Source organism: Hipposideros armiger, unplaced genomic scaffold (assembly GCF_001890085.2).
Source record: "Hipposideros armiger isolate ML-2016 unplaced genomic scaffold, ASM189008v1 scaffold_92, whole genome shotgun sequence".
Classification (NCBI taxonomy): Eukaryota; Metazoa; Chordata; class Mammalia; order Chiroptera; family Hipposideridae; genus Hipposideros; species Hipposideros armiger.
Window position 1 is genome coordinate 2,445,372 of NW_017731442.1, and position 16,674 is coordinate 2,462,045.

The window sequence follows — 16,674 nt, forward strand, 5'->3', positions numbered from 1 at the left end:
TATTTCTTTTAACAGCCTCATCTTCCACCCAGGTCTGCAAAGCCTATCAACTTTACCTTTACAAGGTACCTTCCAACAGCCCTCTCCCATAGTCTCTCCACGGACCCTTGTGCCGGCCTCAACTGGTCTCACTCTACATGTCCTTCCATGTTTGCTGTCAGTTACCTTAGAGCAGATTTCTGATGCTGTCACACTGGGGCTTAAATCCTCCTGAAGCTGCACTACCAAAATATAAAGTCAAGCTCATAATCATGACATTTGAGAGACCATTGTCCATTTCTACTGAGATGTTTATTTGCCAACAGATGCTTCTTATCAAGTGTCTACTTTATTGGTCATAAAATGGAATCAGATGAGTTCACTTACATTTATTTTTTAAATTTTAATTGAAATTTTATTTGACCCCTTTCAAGATTTCATTTGGAGGTGCTCAGGAAAAATGCATATATGCTAGTATTGTAACAACTTTCTTTTAAATAGTAAAAGCATCATATACATACTCATTCCTAATCCTCAAACTTGTAAGGAAATACAGTACATTAACCAGGTAACATCACAGAACTTTGAAGAGGCTCACTTTGGTTACAGAAGTCATTGGGCGCTCAGGTAGCCGGCAGAGGACTTGACCCACATTGGGCCTCCATGTTCTATGGCATGTCATTATGTAACACAGCCATGCATGCAAAACACAGAATGAGAAGCCTGCAGAGGGGTAAACAGCTCCTTCTGAGACTCCACAGTGCATATCAGAAAGTAGAACACACTACACCAAATAAGTAACACACACATCAACAAACCAGAGCCAGCCGTGGAGAATTCCTGACAGCCTAATCCTAAGCCACAAGGTTGGACCTGATCCCTCCTGGGAAGTGAGTAAGGCTGGGCCCTCTTGTTCATAATTACCCTGTTGAAACTCTGTCCAGCAGCACAACCCAGTCCAACCTCATGTGATAAACAATTCCATTCCTGGCCCAGTGCTGGCCACTGCATGGAATAAGCTGGTGGTCACTTCCCTTCTTTGGGTCATAGGGCAAATAACTGTGTTTCTCAAAGCATAAGCCCCTGATTAGCCACATCAGAATCACTGGGACTTATTAAAAAGGCACATTTCTGAGCCCCGTTCACAGAGACTCTGAGTCAATGATTCTGCGGTGGTGCCCTGAGATTTGTTTTTGTTTCTGTTTTTTTGGCTGAGCCATCCTGCCACCTATTGGCAGCTCAGAGGCAGCTCAGCTCTGCCTGGGAATTGAACCACTGTTGCTCAGAGCTCAAACTCTTGAGCGAGCTCTTAATCAACTGAGCCACTCAATCGGCCCTTGCATTTTTTTAATTTACATTTTTTTTAAAAGATTATTTTGGGGAATTGGGGAAGGAGAATAGCCAAGTTGCTGTTTTTCAATCTTAGTTGTAAAGGGCGCAGCTAGCTCAGCTCCAAGTCCAGTCACCATCCGGCTTCCGTTGAGCAGCCCAGCTGCAGCTCAGCTTTAGTGCAGCTCACTGGCCCATGTGGGAATGGAACCAGCAACCCTGTTGCTCAGAGCTCGTGTTCTTAACCAACTGAGCCACTTAGCCGGCCCAATTTACATTTTTTATTATATGAGACATTTATGTAGTTCCAAAGCTAAAACTGTGAGAAGTCTAGCTTCCATGCTTGTCCACTCTACCCTGTTGTTCTCTACCTTCTGCTATAGGTAGCCGTTTTAGTAATTTTTGGTTTATCTTTCCATTGTTTCTTTGGATGATATAAGCAAATATGATTGTGTATACACACATACAGATACACACATACAAACCAGCATTTTTTTTTTTTTACAGGCTCTGAATATACATTAAAGTTTGGGGACCAGGCTCTAGAATCAGACATGATTTACTGGATATGTGACCTTGGAAAATTGACTTAAATTCTCAGGTTCTTCCTCTACAAAATGGGAGTTATTATTTTATAAAAGCTCAATATGATTAGTACTCAATAAATGGAGACTATTACTATTAATATCATTATTAATTAAACAAATATTTAATGAATATCTATTATGAGTCAGGAACTGTTCTAGGCACTGCAAATAAATATACAAAACAAAGTCCCAGCTCTGAAGGAATTTATATTCTAATGTGGAGTGAGGGAGACAATAATATATAAAACAGCATTAGGTGGCAATGCATGATAAGAAGAAAGATAAGGCTTGAATAAGAGAATAGCACATTGGTGGATGTGGCATTCTCTTTAATATAGGTAACCAGGGATGGCTTGCTGATTTATGTGGTATTTCAGCAGAGACCTGAATGAAATGAAGAATGAGCCATGAAAGATCTAGGGCAAGAGAGTACTAGGCAGAGGAAACTGCAAGTGTAAAGGCCCTGAGGTAGGAATGTGCTTTGTATGTTCATGGAACAAGGAAGGCCATGTAACTAGTACCAGAAAGGCACAAGGGGTAAGAGCATAGGAGATAAAGTCAGGGAGGTAACCAGAGGCTTGATCATGTTAGGTGTAGCCAGCCATGGTAAGGACTTTGGAACATATTCGTTATGATGGGAAGCTACTGAGGGGTTTTGAGCAGAGAAGAAATGTGATTCAAGTTTTCAAAGGATCACTCTATTTCTATGTGGATAAAAAACTGAAAATGGCACAATGGCAAACACAGGGTGATCAGTCAGAAGACTACTACAGCAATTCAGATGAGAGGGAATAGTGCCTTCATCAAGAGTAGAAAAAGTGGAGATGGAAAGAAATTATTGGATTCTAGATTTATTCTGGAGGTGGTGCAGACAGATTTGCCAATGGATTGGATGTGACGTATAAGATAAAAAGAGAAGTCAAGAATGATTTCAAGGTTTTTGGCCTTAGTCAGATGGGTAAATAGAAATGCTATTTGCTGAGATGTGGGATATGGAAGGACAGGCATGTTTGGGGAGAGTGTAATCATCAAGAACTGTTCTGGCCATGCTACTAGACATCCAAACGAAGGTGCTGAAAAGGCAGCTGCCTTCTACAACTCTGGAGTTTAGGGAGAAGTAATCATCATTAGTATCCACTTTATTTCCATTTCCCAGGAGACAGATTACAGTGTATTAAGGCATTTTCCAGCTCAAATATTGTCTGGCCCTGCATGATCTGGCTCCTGGAGGTTCCTGGATGAACTTCAGGTAAAAGGGGTAACGGCTAGAAAGAGCAATGTCTACTGCTGCTGAAGTCTAAAAATAAAGTAGTTTTGAGGCAGGAGGTGATAAATGGCCTCTTGTAGCCCAATACCTACCATAGCATCCTAGGAGGCAATGGGCATTTCTCTTGTTTAGTGAGAGATCAAGGCAGACCAAAAGCTACCTACCATTTCAAAACTGTCTGCCTGAAAAGCACAGATACAGGGACTCTATTGTGACAAAGTGGAGTTGGTGAGAGAGGCTGAGATATGTGTACTAGTAGTTCCACAGGATATCAGAGTCAAGCATGTGACAAGCTAAGTAAAGTGTGGTAAGCAGCTGCACCCATCCTTTTCAGAAGCGTATGTCCTAGATGGAGTTGGGTACCCCTCCTCCATGGTTCCCTAATAGGCAGCATATGTCTGTATTATCATTTACAGTAAGCCCCCGACTTACGAACATTCAAGTTGCGAACTTTCACAGATACNAGAGGGAAAAATACTTACTTTCCTCCCCTATGCTAGTAAGATGTTCTTTTCCCCCAAAGTTACTTTTGCTCCAGACTCTAAAGAGCAGGCTCTATATCTCCACTCTTCCTTAAGCTATGTACTAAAGAAAGTTATGAGTATTAATTAGGTTGAAAGCTATGAAATTTTGTTTTTTCTAACATGGTCAAATAATGACAATTCCATATGGTTCAACCTAATCTGGCATTAACAGATTTCCATAGACTCTAGCTCCAGGGCATAATATCCCAACACACCAATTTTCCATAAAAAGAGCATGGGAATAAAATTAGGAAAAGGGAGTGAGGTACTTTTTGCCCCAACAGAGGATACCCTAACAGAATAAATTTCACATACGTTTAGTTATTAGTCTACATTTTTACTGACAAAGTCACATTTGATTAGAGCTTTAGTTTTTAAAATCCTTTCAAGCATTTATTGCATCAAAACCCAACAAATTTGTGAAAAGGATAGTTTATGGAAGAGAAAATGATGTTGGAAAGGACCTACTCATAGTCAAGTGGCCAGAGAGAAGTAAAGCTGGACTCAAACCCAGGTCCTCTTTTTCCTAGTCTACCTCTCGTAAGTTAATCTTTTAAATCAATGGCTCCTAATTTTTTCCCTATTACCACAGTATTTACAGAAAAATCTTATTCCCATAAGTAATATTTCTTATTTCTGGCAGTGAGTCTCCAAAATAATGAAGAGGAGAGGAACATCCAGCTCTACACCCACCTCCCCAAGATGGGAGTAGGGGAACATAGTCTGAAAAAACAAAACAAAACAAAACCCTGGAGATTCTCACATGCTTCTCCCTACTTTCCCACTGTGCTACTCCCAGCCCCCAGTCACTCTTTTAATAGTCCAAGAATCACTGGTTTCACAGTTATATGCCAGCCAACTATCAAAAAAATTTTTTGCATGGGTAGTAAGCCATGTTTTTCTCCGTTCTGGAAAACTATCACTTACCAACATCCTTTCGAATTCTATACAGAAGAAGATGTCCTTGTTTGGTTCCAACAAGAAGCCATTCCTCTGGAAAAGAAAAGAGATATGAGAAGTTAATCAGCTTTAGTAAGACCCTGTTTCTTTATCTGGAGGTTATAATCAGAATCAAAGAGTCAAGAAAATGAGTTGTTGGCAAAGATTAGGGAAGGCATTTTTTGCAGAGGAAATAACATGAACTACAGTTTAGAGGGAGGAAAACACAAAGCTGGGAGAGAAGCATGGAACAGACTCTTCCCCACAGCCTTCAGAAGGGACCACCCCTGCCGACATGTTGATCTCAGACTTCCGGCCCCCAGAAATGTGAGACAATACATTTCGATAGTTTAGGCCACCCAGTTTCCGGTAGTTTGTTATGGCAGCCCTTGCAAACAAATACAGCTNGCGGTTTGAGTCCCGGCCCGAGCTGAGCAGCCACTGAGCTGCTAACAGGTGGCAGGATGGCTCAGCTTAAAGAAAAAAAATCCCACTCACCATCCCCCTAATCTCATCAGAAAGATCTTTAAGTGCTGAGAAGCTGTCAAGCTCATGAGGTCAGTACAAGTTTTCTGCAATTTTCTCTTGAAAGCTCTAATTTTATCACTAGCAACAAATACTGCCAGCTGTTTTCTTTGAAGTGCCAGACTCCATTTGCTCATTTCTGAGAAAACATCTACCAAGTACTCAAGTGGTCTGAAAAGCCACGGTCTGTCAGTCATTCTTTTAAGCAAAAGTGATGCTCCAGGAAAAAAGTGGCCAGTTCAGCTCGTAACTGAAACACTCGCAGAAGTAGTTTTTCAAACCAACAGAGCCACTGGGCTTCATGCCTCAGCACCCAGCAGAGGACGTTATATGTGCTTCCCATTACATCATAGAGATTATTAAAAAGGTGTGTCCTCAAAGGTGAAGATATAATAAAATTCATAATTTTTACTGCCTCACAAAAAACATTCATAAGTGAAACTAGCTTTAACAAAACCAAAACCAAAACCACTGCGAGTGCATGCTAGAGAACACAACTACTAGTACAGTTTGGTACTGACAAGTTTGCTGACCACTGTCTTGAACTTGCGCTAAGGGGCCGGCTGTTTTAGCTACCATTGCTTTTGTACCATCAGTGCAAATGCCAATAAATGTCAGTGAAAAAAAATATAACGTTTTAGTGTTACCATGAACTTAGTTTTGACTTGTGGATTCTCTGAAAGGATCCTGGGGACCCCCTGGAGTTTATAGACCACATTTTGAGAACCATTGCTCTAGGGCAATAGCAACACTGAAGTAAACCTAAACTTGTTAAGACCGCAGATGTGAACTAATCTAACTTCTATGTTTAAGATATGAGTAGAATGAGGCCTAGAGATATTTTTGAGCCCCAAGCGGAGGGCTCAGGTCAAATCAGAACCCATGTCCCCTTAATCCCAGTCTTTCCATGACATCTTATTACCCTCTCCCTTTCCTCAGAAAGACAATCTAGTTGCAGTTTAAAATCCTGTTTAAGTTTGAAATATCTCAAATTTAAAGACGAGTTAGTTCTATGGCTGATTCACTGAGGCCCAGGTCCATTTCTGGCCCACAAACAGACCAAAGCTGGGCCAGAACGAACCTGTTTTCTAAGGTACAGGAAGAAGTGAAGTCTTGAATCAGAGTTTGATTTCCTAATTGTCTAGGTTAATATTGCTAGTCAAGTAACCTATGGGGAAGTTGAGGCCCAAGAAGATTAACTAACTTGTCAAAGGTGACATAGTGAATTGATCACAAGGCAAGGAACAGTCACCACCAGGGTTCCAAGTCAGATTAACACTGATATTATCAGCTTGAGTATACCACTGGGTTGTCGGAAAAGTCAGGACGTATTTTTTCTGTTTTTCGTTGCAAAATGCATCATGACTTTTCCAACAACCCAATATGTTGAAATGCTTATTTTTATAATCTAGTTTTCAATTCCTTACTACTTACACAAACGGTATATTAAATTTGTGAAAACGATAGTTTACTGTGGTATTTAGTATTTGATGGCACAAAGAACTGATTATCTATTAGGAGAAAAGAATATTAGGCTCTCTCATCTCCCCATCCTGCACAGTGTCTGATCCCACAGTAGATAGTCAAAACATAGCTGCTGAATGATGAATAAAATCCAAGACAAGCTTAATTTTCAAATCACAGACTTGATACATGTCACAGAATGCAAATATTCTACCTCTGACAACTAAAAATTTAAAGCAAGGGCCACCAAGTNCAAGAAATGGCTTTCAAAGCTACTTACATTAGGGGGCTCCAACAAGAGAAAGGAAACCCCCTGTAGATTTTGTACAAACCCATAGCAAGGATTTCTTTTCTAGCAAAGCAAGCAAAATAATTTCACTTGGGCCTCCTATCTAGCTGTAGTTATGAAGATTTAGTTACTTTAAAAGTTCTTCTCTCAACCGAGAAACTAAAACAATTCTACCATTTGGGCCCTGGGCTGAATAGTAGAGAGCGTGAGGCAAGTTTCTGGTCCTCTGCTTGTCAAGACAAGGCCTCACTGCTGGCTCCCACGACACTGTGGCTTTTCACACAAGGCACTGAATAGTCCAGCTGTGATCTCTTACCTGCTTCTCACCACTTCCCACTGCACATCCTAAGTCTGGCCAGAAATCAGGGCCTTTGCTTAAGCTGTTTCCTTTGCCTATAATGCTCTGCCTACACTCTGTTTCTGTCAAAATTCTAATCATCCACTGGATAATGCGGTCCCTCCCACAACACTTTTCATAGATCATCACACTGTATCACAATTACTTTTTGTCATTTCAGTCTTCAAACTCAGAACATAAATTTCAAAGGTAGAGACCATGTCTCATTCAACCTGGTATCCCCAATGCCTAGAGGAGGGCTCAATAAATATTTGTTTGATGAATGCATGAAGTGACACTCCTTGGAGAACAGGGCTCAATTTTATGAGGGATGCTGTGGCCTTTATTACCTGTTGTACCCTGCTATGTCTGGTTTGGACCATGTGGGTTTCACTGTTAAGTAATGACTATCAAATTAACCATGAAAGAGTTAATTAAGTTTTTTGACACATGAAATATAAACATAACCCCTTTTCTTACCTAACAAGCTGACCAGAATCTTAAACTGGGAAACCACATGGATCTGGAAAACAGCAAGTCATTAGGGTCAATTAAACATTTCTGACAAGGTTTAGTAAATGTTCATTTAACTACAGTACTGAAAAGGGACTAAAGAGCCTATACCAATGACAGGGATCTAATGTCTATTTATGTGCAATCACAATTTCTGCTTGTGAAAGGGGATCTCAGGCACATGATGGATTGACAGAGATCCTTGCATAAATGGAAGGACACAGAGCAAAGGATTCAAAGAGTTCATAAATAATGTTACCAAAGTTCCAGTTTTGACAAGGTTTCATGAAAGTCCAATATTCTTGTAGCCACCACCATCACTGCTTACCTGCTGAATCTTTTTGGAGAAGTTCTTATTGGATTTCTCTAGTGTCACTTCAAACCTGTTGCAGCCTATGGAAAAGAAATAAACATTCACAGTTCCAAACATAGGGATACATTCAAAAACAACTAAAACAAAAAATGCTGCTCCATACTGTTCTCCTACATGAATCTTAAAATTTCCTAAAAAGACCAGAAGTCGGAGATCTAAAATTGCCGACTGTTTTTATTGCATATAATAAGTTGCTTTCAACTCCAATTTTAGAACAGAGGGTTTCATGCACTTCCACTTGGCTTAGCAGAAAGGATCACACCACAGAAGTTTACTGAAGCTGCAAGGTACTTATGAGTCTGAAGATCTTATCCTACAAAAGAGTACCTTGGCAAAGTGTTTCACAGAAAGAGTATAAAAAGTAACAGTCAAATGTAAGAGCCCAAGCAATGAAACCCAGCCCAAAGCATCCTTAGATCTAGACCCAACTAAATCCCAGCAGCTACCCTATGTTCTGCATCACTCAGAGCAAACACTCAACACCATCCCCAGAGCTAAAGCAATTGAATGCATCTACACTTACTGCCACTTTCAGGTGATGCTACATCTGTTGGCACTGTTGCAAAAAAGGGGAAGAGTTATATAGCATAAAAACACGTGAAGCCAGNGGGAATAGTGCCTTCATCAAGAGTAGAAAAAGTGGAGATGGAAAGAAATTATTGGATTCTAGATTTATTCTGGAGGTGGTGCAGACAGATTTGCCAATGGATTGGATGTGACGTATAAGATAAAAAGAGAAGTCAAGAATGATTTCAAGGTTTTTGGCCTTAGTCAGATGGGTAAATAGAAATGCTATTTGCTGAGATGTGGGATATGGAAGGACAGGCATGTTTGGGGAGAGTGTAATCATCAAGAACTGTTCTGGCCATGCTACTAGACATCCAAACGAAGGTGCTGAAAAGGCAGCTGCCTTCTACAACTCTGGAGTTTAGGGAGAAGTAATCATCATTAGTATCCACTTTATTTCCATTTCCCAGGAGACAGATTACAGTGTATTAAGGCATTTTCCAGCTCAAATATTGTCTGGCCCTGCATGATCTGGCTCCTGGAGGTTCCTGGATGAACTTCAGGTAAAAGGGGTAACGGCTAGAAAGAGCAATGTCTACTGCTGCTGAAGTCTAAAAATAAAGTAGTTTTGAGGCAGGAGGTGATAAATGGCCTCTTGTAGCCCAATACCTACCATAGCATCCTAGGAGGCAATGGGCATTTCTCTTGTTTAGTGAGAGATCAAGGCAGACCAAAAGCTACCTACCATTTCAAAACTGTCTGCCTGAAAAGCACAGATACAGGGACTCTACTGTGACAAAGTGGAGTTGGTGAGAGAGGCTGAGATATGTGTACTAGTAGTTCCACAGGATATCAGAGTCAAGCATGTGACAAGCTAAGTAAAGTGTGGTAAGCAGCTGCACCCATCCTTTTCAGAAGCATATGTCCTAGATGGAGTTGGGTACCCCTCCTCCATGGTTCCCTAATAGGCAGCATATGTCTGTATTATCATTTACAGTAAGCCCCCGACTTACGAACATTCAAGTTGCGAACTTTCACAGATACGAACGGACCTCACATTACGAACATTTGTAGATGCGAACAAATCGCAGAAGTAGCTCACGGGTGTAAGCTCAGGTGTGGGCCACATTCTATCTTGCTCTCCATCCCCTATTGCTGATGATCCTTCATCTCCACCATGTCCCACCTACCCTCCCTCCTCCAGTTGGTAACTCCCTTCTTGTCAGTTCACTCCATGCAATCCCCTATATGCCAGTTGTTGTACTGTACTGTACCACCATTTTAAGGTAACTGTAAAAGTAAAAATAGTTTATTTACAGTATTTTTATGTGTGTTTAGATTTTTTATGCTTTACATTGTATATTTGTGTCCAAGGTGTATAAGACTCACTTTATCGGACTTACGAACGAATCCGACTTACGAACATTCTCCTGGAACGGAACTCGTTCATAAGTTGGGGATTTACCGTATTTTATGTCATAATCTGTTTATGTCTTTGTCCCCCTGTGTGTCCTAGAAGCACAGGCACTGTGTCTTAGTCATCCTTGTATTCCTGTCCCTAGCAGAAAGACTAGTCCATGCAGACATAATACATATTTGATGAAGAAATCGGGGAATAAGTCCCTTTGGGCAGTGTCAGGTCTTTGGGCAGTGTCAGGAGAAAAAAAAATTTTCTCCTCTATTTTTAATTCTTACTGAGAGCACTTAATGACAGAAAATAGAGGCTTACTTGAGCAATCTGGAGGAAGCAGGATTCTCTCCTTAGCTCAAAGGACTAGGACAGTTTACTGTAGAGGTATGATTTTAAAAGAGGCCAAAGGCTGCTAAAGACAGGAAGACGGCACATTAACATGAAGATCTGTCATGAAAGCACCCTGAAGAAGAGGCTATGTAGAACTCTGCAGGACTGACTGGGCGGCACTGTCCACAGATGATGGACAACATGCCAGCCACCACCAAGATTCCACCAGGTCCATCACGGGTACTTAGCTCAGTATGAGATCTGATTAGGGGTCCTGAGCCACCTTTTTAAGGCCCTTGATTTCTAGTACCTAGACATTATCAGGAAATACTGAAATTATTTGTTTGGTCTTTGGTGGCTGCTAGGCACAATTACTCATAGATAAGAGCATAATGTTCATAGTTAAGAGTCAAGGTTTAGACTCCTGAAACCTTTTGTATTCCGGAGTGTACTAGAAATAAGAGGGGCCTGACCCTGCTTTCTGCTCTGGCCACTCGCCAGAGGATTATGCAAGTTTTTATGGGTTCGATTTCATGACAGCCTGGAGTGATGCTCCTCCACCTACAGTTAGGTAACCTGGGCACTTTGAATATAAGGCAATCAACTATTTGACTAGATTAAGAGTTTAGAATAACAACGTGAGTTCCCTACAATAATGAGAAGTGAATGATTCATCACTACGGAAAAAAACCCGCATATGGTATTAACTAGTTCAATTTCCGACCCCCGCCATCACCCACTCCCCAAATAATCACTACAACAATCATCTGGGTAAGTTCAACTCCCTGACAAGCTGTATACGTCCCACTGCTTGTGCCTCCAAACTAGAGACTTCTTGGGAATCGAAATAAGCCAAAGCTGAGTACAATTAATAAGGAAAGCTCAACTTCCAACTCTGCACCAAGAACAAGGGCAGGTGGAACGTCCCTAAAATGCCTGGGTCCCTGGATATCGCCAAAACGGCCCCACCTCCCTCGCTGTCCACAATGCTTTGCACTTCTTCATCCCAGTGCACTCGCCGACAGCAGCCCATGCAGCCAAACGCCCATCCACTTCCCCCGTCTCAGTCCCTTGGTCTTTTGGCTCACCCCAGGCAGCCAGACAGTCGATCTGCAGAGGCAGCTTTTCTAAGATCGGCACCGGCTCGAAAGCGTCATGCATGGCGACGAGCAGAGTCGCCCCGACAGTCTCACCCTGAGCGTACCAGGCCGGGCTCGGGGCTAGAACTAGGCTAAAAGAGGGCCGCCCAGAATCCAGCCGAGAACCCCAACTACAGGCCCTTGAACAACAGAGCCATCAACACCGGACTTCCTGCTGTCTAAGCCCACCCCTTCCGCAACTGAAGTCCCGCCCCTTCCGCCCCGGCTCCTAACGCACCTTCAAGGAAGGGTGCATCAGTGCTTGGGTGTCTATTTCACCCAGAGACCCAGTTTCTCCATTGTGAAGTCCGAGTAGCCATGGGATTAACACGGGGAGGAAAATATCTTAATCTTAGAGCTGTTATAGGCAGTGTGGCGTGGTGGTGAAAGAATTAGGGCTTTGGCCGTCAGACCTGGGATGATCTGCCATTTAGGAAATTAGCTGTGACGTTTAAGAAATTTAACCTCCAGATGAGTTCAATTTCCTTATTTGCAAAATGATGGCAGTGTTATCTACCTACCTAGCGTTGTGAGAGCTTATCAATTCCTGACACACTGAGCGCTCCATAAATGGTAGTTTTAGTATTACCATTATCATCCCAGCCTTACCCTTACATTTTAAAGGTTGTTCCAAGCCAGTGGTTCTCTAAAGGGGATCCCTAGACTAGCAGCATTAACATCATCCTGGAAGCTTGTTAGAAATAGTCTCAGGCCTCATTCTAGCCCTTACTGAATCAGAAACTTTGAAGGGGGTAGGGACGGGATGGGAGGTGTCCAGCTGTCTTGTTTTAATAAGTCCCCCTGGTGAGTCCATGCACTTTAGAGAACCACAGCAAGAATGATTTGTATCTGACAATTTCTCCCCCAAGAACAGCAGGTATGTCATAAAATTAAGCATTTTGGTTCAAAGCAAAAGTGTAAAAGACAAAAGGGGTGAGTCTATGTATAAAGTAAAAAAAATGGCCCTGGTCACTTTATTTTTATACATCAGTTTTTTCATCTGTAAATTAGAAATATTGTCCCATCTTTACTAAATGCTGCTTCTGATAATCAAATATTTTCAAGTAGTAAAAAACAGAGAAACTGATAAACAAATCTTGTGCTGTCTGGCTTTTATCATACAAACTTAACACCTTGAAAATTTAGAATTAGCTGCTGTGCTGGAAGGAGGTCTAATAATACCTTGTAGTTCCAGGCCCAAGGACCAAGATTAAAATAAATGTAATACTATAAATTCTTTCTGAACCTGTTCTAAAAATATGATACAGTATGGATATACTATAACATAAGCTGTAAGAAAAAGCAGAGAGAATTTTCAGGCTCCAGGCTATAGAATTTGTACTATATACTCCTGCTTAACACGCAGTTGTTTTTTTTCTAGTCTTAAGTTGACATCTAACTGGCCTCAAAACTACTTGACCAACTATCCTGTAGCATTATGACTTATTGGTTAAGAACACAAGCATACAACAGTTACACCAGCCTTTAGCAAAAGGTTAATCTAAGAATATAGTTAATTCCCAATATGTATGGTTCCTTAGGATATTGCGTAGGCCATTTTTTTTTAAAATCACCACAGCAAACAGCTATAGAAAAATGTAAACACTTTCACTATGAGTTAGTGAAGATTGTGGTCATGTGGTCATTGGTTTCCACGGATAACATGATACAGAACAAAAACCATGAAAGAAAAATCTCCCATAGGAGAAAGGATCTAAAAAGTCTGAAAAAAATGAGAAACACATTAATTTTGTTAAAATTTTTTATATTAAAAAATGGCATGAACTTTCTATGTAGAACAAAACTCTTGGGAAGGCAAAAGTGGACAAAACCATTAAAACAGAAATAGAGTGCTTCAAATGAATCCCATCACCTTGTGATGTCTCTTATAAACAACCAACACCAGATATAAGAACAGTCAATCCTACAGAATAAGCAGCAGTCCAGGGCCTCCACACTATTTCATGCAGAAAAAACTGTTTAAATTAAGCCAGAAGGACCTTCTTCTGAAGAATTACAGTTCTTAGCAGGGTGCTCATTCACAAGCACTTGGAGTGCCTCTCTGAGTCTAGTGCAACACCCAGTGAATGGCATGAAGGCAAACAAAGCACTGCCTAGGACTCCTCAATGCTGCCTTGGAGGCTTACAAAACAGTAGTTAAAAGTTCTGAGTGTGCACCACATTGCCAGCAATGGGATCTGTCACAATAGCAGATGTCAAAAGAGTTAAGCTAATATTTCTCTCTAAAGTACATCTGAAATAGAAAAATCTTTAATATACACCATTTGTAAACAAAATTGCACTTGATTTTGCTTTTTTAAATGATCTGAATTACACTGTAACCGTTTCTCTCCCTTTTTTTTTTCCCCCTTTCTTTTAATCATTGACAGAACCATGGCTCCTTAAGTCAGAAGGACTCTTTTTTTTTTTAACTCAAAACTACCTCTGCAAGATGTAACCTTGGCTTCCCAGGAAATGGAAAGATCATTAACAATTTCCCCCATCACCTATGTAACTCCCTAAATAAATAAAAATTACAGGCAGTTGTTCCTGGAGATTACATACATATTATCGAGTTGATGCCGCAGTTCTTTAGAGGATGTTAAACTTTTTAGTTTGACAGATTAAACAATTTAAACATTATAGAAGGTTCAGGAACAACACACAGAAGTTGCATAAAGATTCATGTCAGGGTGTGGGAGGGAAAGGGGCATCAATGTTGTAAATAAGAAACTTGTAGATTTTTCTCATCCTATGAACTTGTTTTCAATAACATGTTCTCCTTGTTCTGACACCTCTCGCCAGCTCCAATGCACAAAGATCAAGGAATAGATCAGGATGTCATAGCTTCCTTTAATCCCATGGAGCAGTGTAGAAGACTAACACAGAAGCTGATCTCTTCCCAGATACTAGCCATCTTCAACAGCACATCCTCCCATTCTTTACTCCATTTTGGACCTTTCAAAGTGTGTGATCATTCGTTCCTAGGGAAAGAAAAAAAAAGGTTTATTCTAAGTGCATTAACTTTAAATGGTCCACATTCCAAATATCTTCTACATAGATGGTGCACACATACTTTTTCCACAAGTACTTGTTTATGTTCATTAAATATTTAGAGCCATGGTTCCTAATCATCTATGAAGATTTTAAATCATAGAGATGTCCAGGCCCCACACAAAATTCAACTGAATCAAACTTGCTAAGCTTCCAGGCATCAAACCACAAATCAAAAGAATTTTATGTTTCAGAGACAATTAAGATAATTAAACAAATGTTTACTTAAGATTAAGCTTGGATAAAAAATGTGTATCTGATTCAGAAATTTAACAAAAAGAAATAGTCAAGTATGTGGGCAAAGATTTAGCCACAAGCATTTCTACGGCAACCCTCAGAATTTTAACAAAATACTACAAAGACTTAAGTGTCCAAAAATACAGAATTGTGTAAACCAAGTATGGTATATCCATATAATGCAATATGATACGAAAAGAGTTCTAGAGATCTGTTACACAACAATGCACATATAGTTAACACTTTACACTTGAGAATCGTTAGGATGATCACTTTATGTGTTTTTCACCACAATTTTGTGGTGCGTTCAAAATGCTTTCTGAGATCAAGAGACTCTAGAATAACCTAATATTAAGAACCTACCCTGAACTAGTTCCCAAGACTATTGTGAAGCCTTCTAGATGAACTGTATGGAGGTATATTAAAGGATTAAAAATCAACATAAAAATTAGAGGTATTAATTTTAATCCTTAATATCTGAAGAGGATACTGACACTAGTAACACTGAATGGTAGTAACTTAAATATTTTGCTTTGGTCTATTACACTCCTTTCTCAATACTTTTCTCTTCATTATTTTTACCTAGATTAGATAAAGGTTAAATCTGAATATCTCAAAGACAAAGGAACCAGAAAGCAGGACAGTATGGTATTTGCTATCCAATTTAAACAAAGACATTCTCAAGTCTAACCATATAACTTTGGAAAAGGAGGACATGTACAGAAAGAAAACATTCGTGAATATCTGAGTTCTAGTATTAATATTTCCATTCTCATCCTTTTTCAGTGATACGCTTACTGAGTTAAATAAATAAAATCTCCCTGAATACAGGCCTATGACTCCCTATTAAGTCACCAGACCCACAGTTTATGCACATGATTCGACTGCTAACCTCATCTGAATCCAGAAGGGCTGGAAGTGCTCTGCAGAGAGAAAAACACCAAATTGAATAACATAAAATAAAGCCGTAAGTGGTTCATAAAAGACAGTGGAATAATAATTTCAATTTAAAGCTTTTTAAAAATAATTATCTAAGATTTGCATCTCATTAATGACTGTTTAAGGTGTGGGGGAAACAAATACAAAAGTAAGAAGCAAAGTTACTGTAATTATATAGAAAAAACAAAACATGTTCTGCATTGTAATAGGACCAATGTTTAGTAAAATGACAGCCATAGAAAGGAACTCAAAAATTCCAAAGAATTAGCCCATTGATTTTGGAGATCTAGAGCTTAATCTTTCTAAGCAGAAATGTCATCTGAACGAATAATCCTGATTACTTTTCTTTGTATATCATTCCTAATCTTTCATTATTTAATATCTTTTTAACATTTTTAGTTATTCTTTTAAGTAATTTAGTCTTATATTTCTAAAGTTAACTAAAAGCATTCTCTTAATATACTCTTCAACTCATTCATTAAAATAATAAAAGTAATACTAACTTTATTTATTTATTTATTTATTTATTTTAATACTAACTTTAAAATAACATTTTTGTAATGATTCAAAGACTTACACGTCTGTCACAGAAGAAGGAACATTCTCTTCTACCCACTTCAAATCATCTTCCTGCTGGAAACATACAAGTACCAATTGTTACTAAAATGAATAAAATAATATTTCAAGTAAAAATCTAAAGAGGTCTCAAAATTTTTAAACGTAATCTTCTGTCACTCTGAAGTAGTATAGTCACATAATAATAAATGGGACTGCTAACAGAAAAATCAAATAATTAAAATGTAGAGTGAATGCACAGTTCTAAAAAAAAAAAAAAATCTGCTGACTAAAAAATCTCAATCTCTACTACAAAAAAGACCTGAGGTTATTAATGAGGCTATAACTTCATTGATGAAAACCATTAAACAGAACC

General features: G+C 39.5%; 2 protein-coding genes across 2 annotated transcripts in view; both read right to left on the minus strand.

Moving 5' to 3' along the window:
* VPS39 (VPS39 subunit of HOPS complex) overlaps positions 1 to 11,688 on the minus strand; it is a 52,321-nt gene extending 40,633 nt beyond the window's left edge. The window contains exons 1-4 of the mRNA XM_019645061.1: positions 11,428 to 11,688; positions 8,426 to 8,453; positions 8,082 to 8,149; positions 7,721 to 7,763 (exon numbers count right to left, since the gene is read on the minus strand). Coding sequence (XP_019500606.1) covers positions 7,721 to 7,763; positions 8,082 to 8,149; positions 8,426 to 8,453; positions 11,428 to 11,535 — 247 coding nt within the window. The 5' untranslated portion in view covers positions 11,536 to 11,688. The remainder of the gene's footprint in view (positions 1 to 7,720; positions 7,764 to 8,081; positions 8,150 to 8,425; positions 8,454 to 11,427) is intronic.
* Positions 11,689 to 13,257: 1,569 nt separating this feature from the next.
* Positions 13,258 to 16,674, minus strand: part of TMEM87A (transmembrane protein 87A) — a 43,222-nt gene continuing 39,805 nt past the window's right edge. Inside the window, exons 18-20 of the mRNA XM_019644865.1 lie at positions 16,321 to 16,376; positions 15,697 to 15,727; positions 13,258 to 14,497 (exon numbers count right to left, since the gene is read on the minus strand). Of these exons, the coding sequence (XP_019500410.1) occupies positions 14,456 to 14,497; positions 15,697 to 15,727; positions 16,321 to 16,376 (129 nt within the window). The 3' untranslated portion in view covers positions 13,258 to 14,455. The remainder of the gene's footprint in view (positions 14,498 to 15,696; positions 15,728 to 16,320; positions 16,377 to 16,674) is intronic.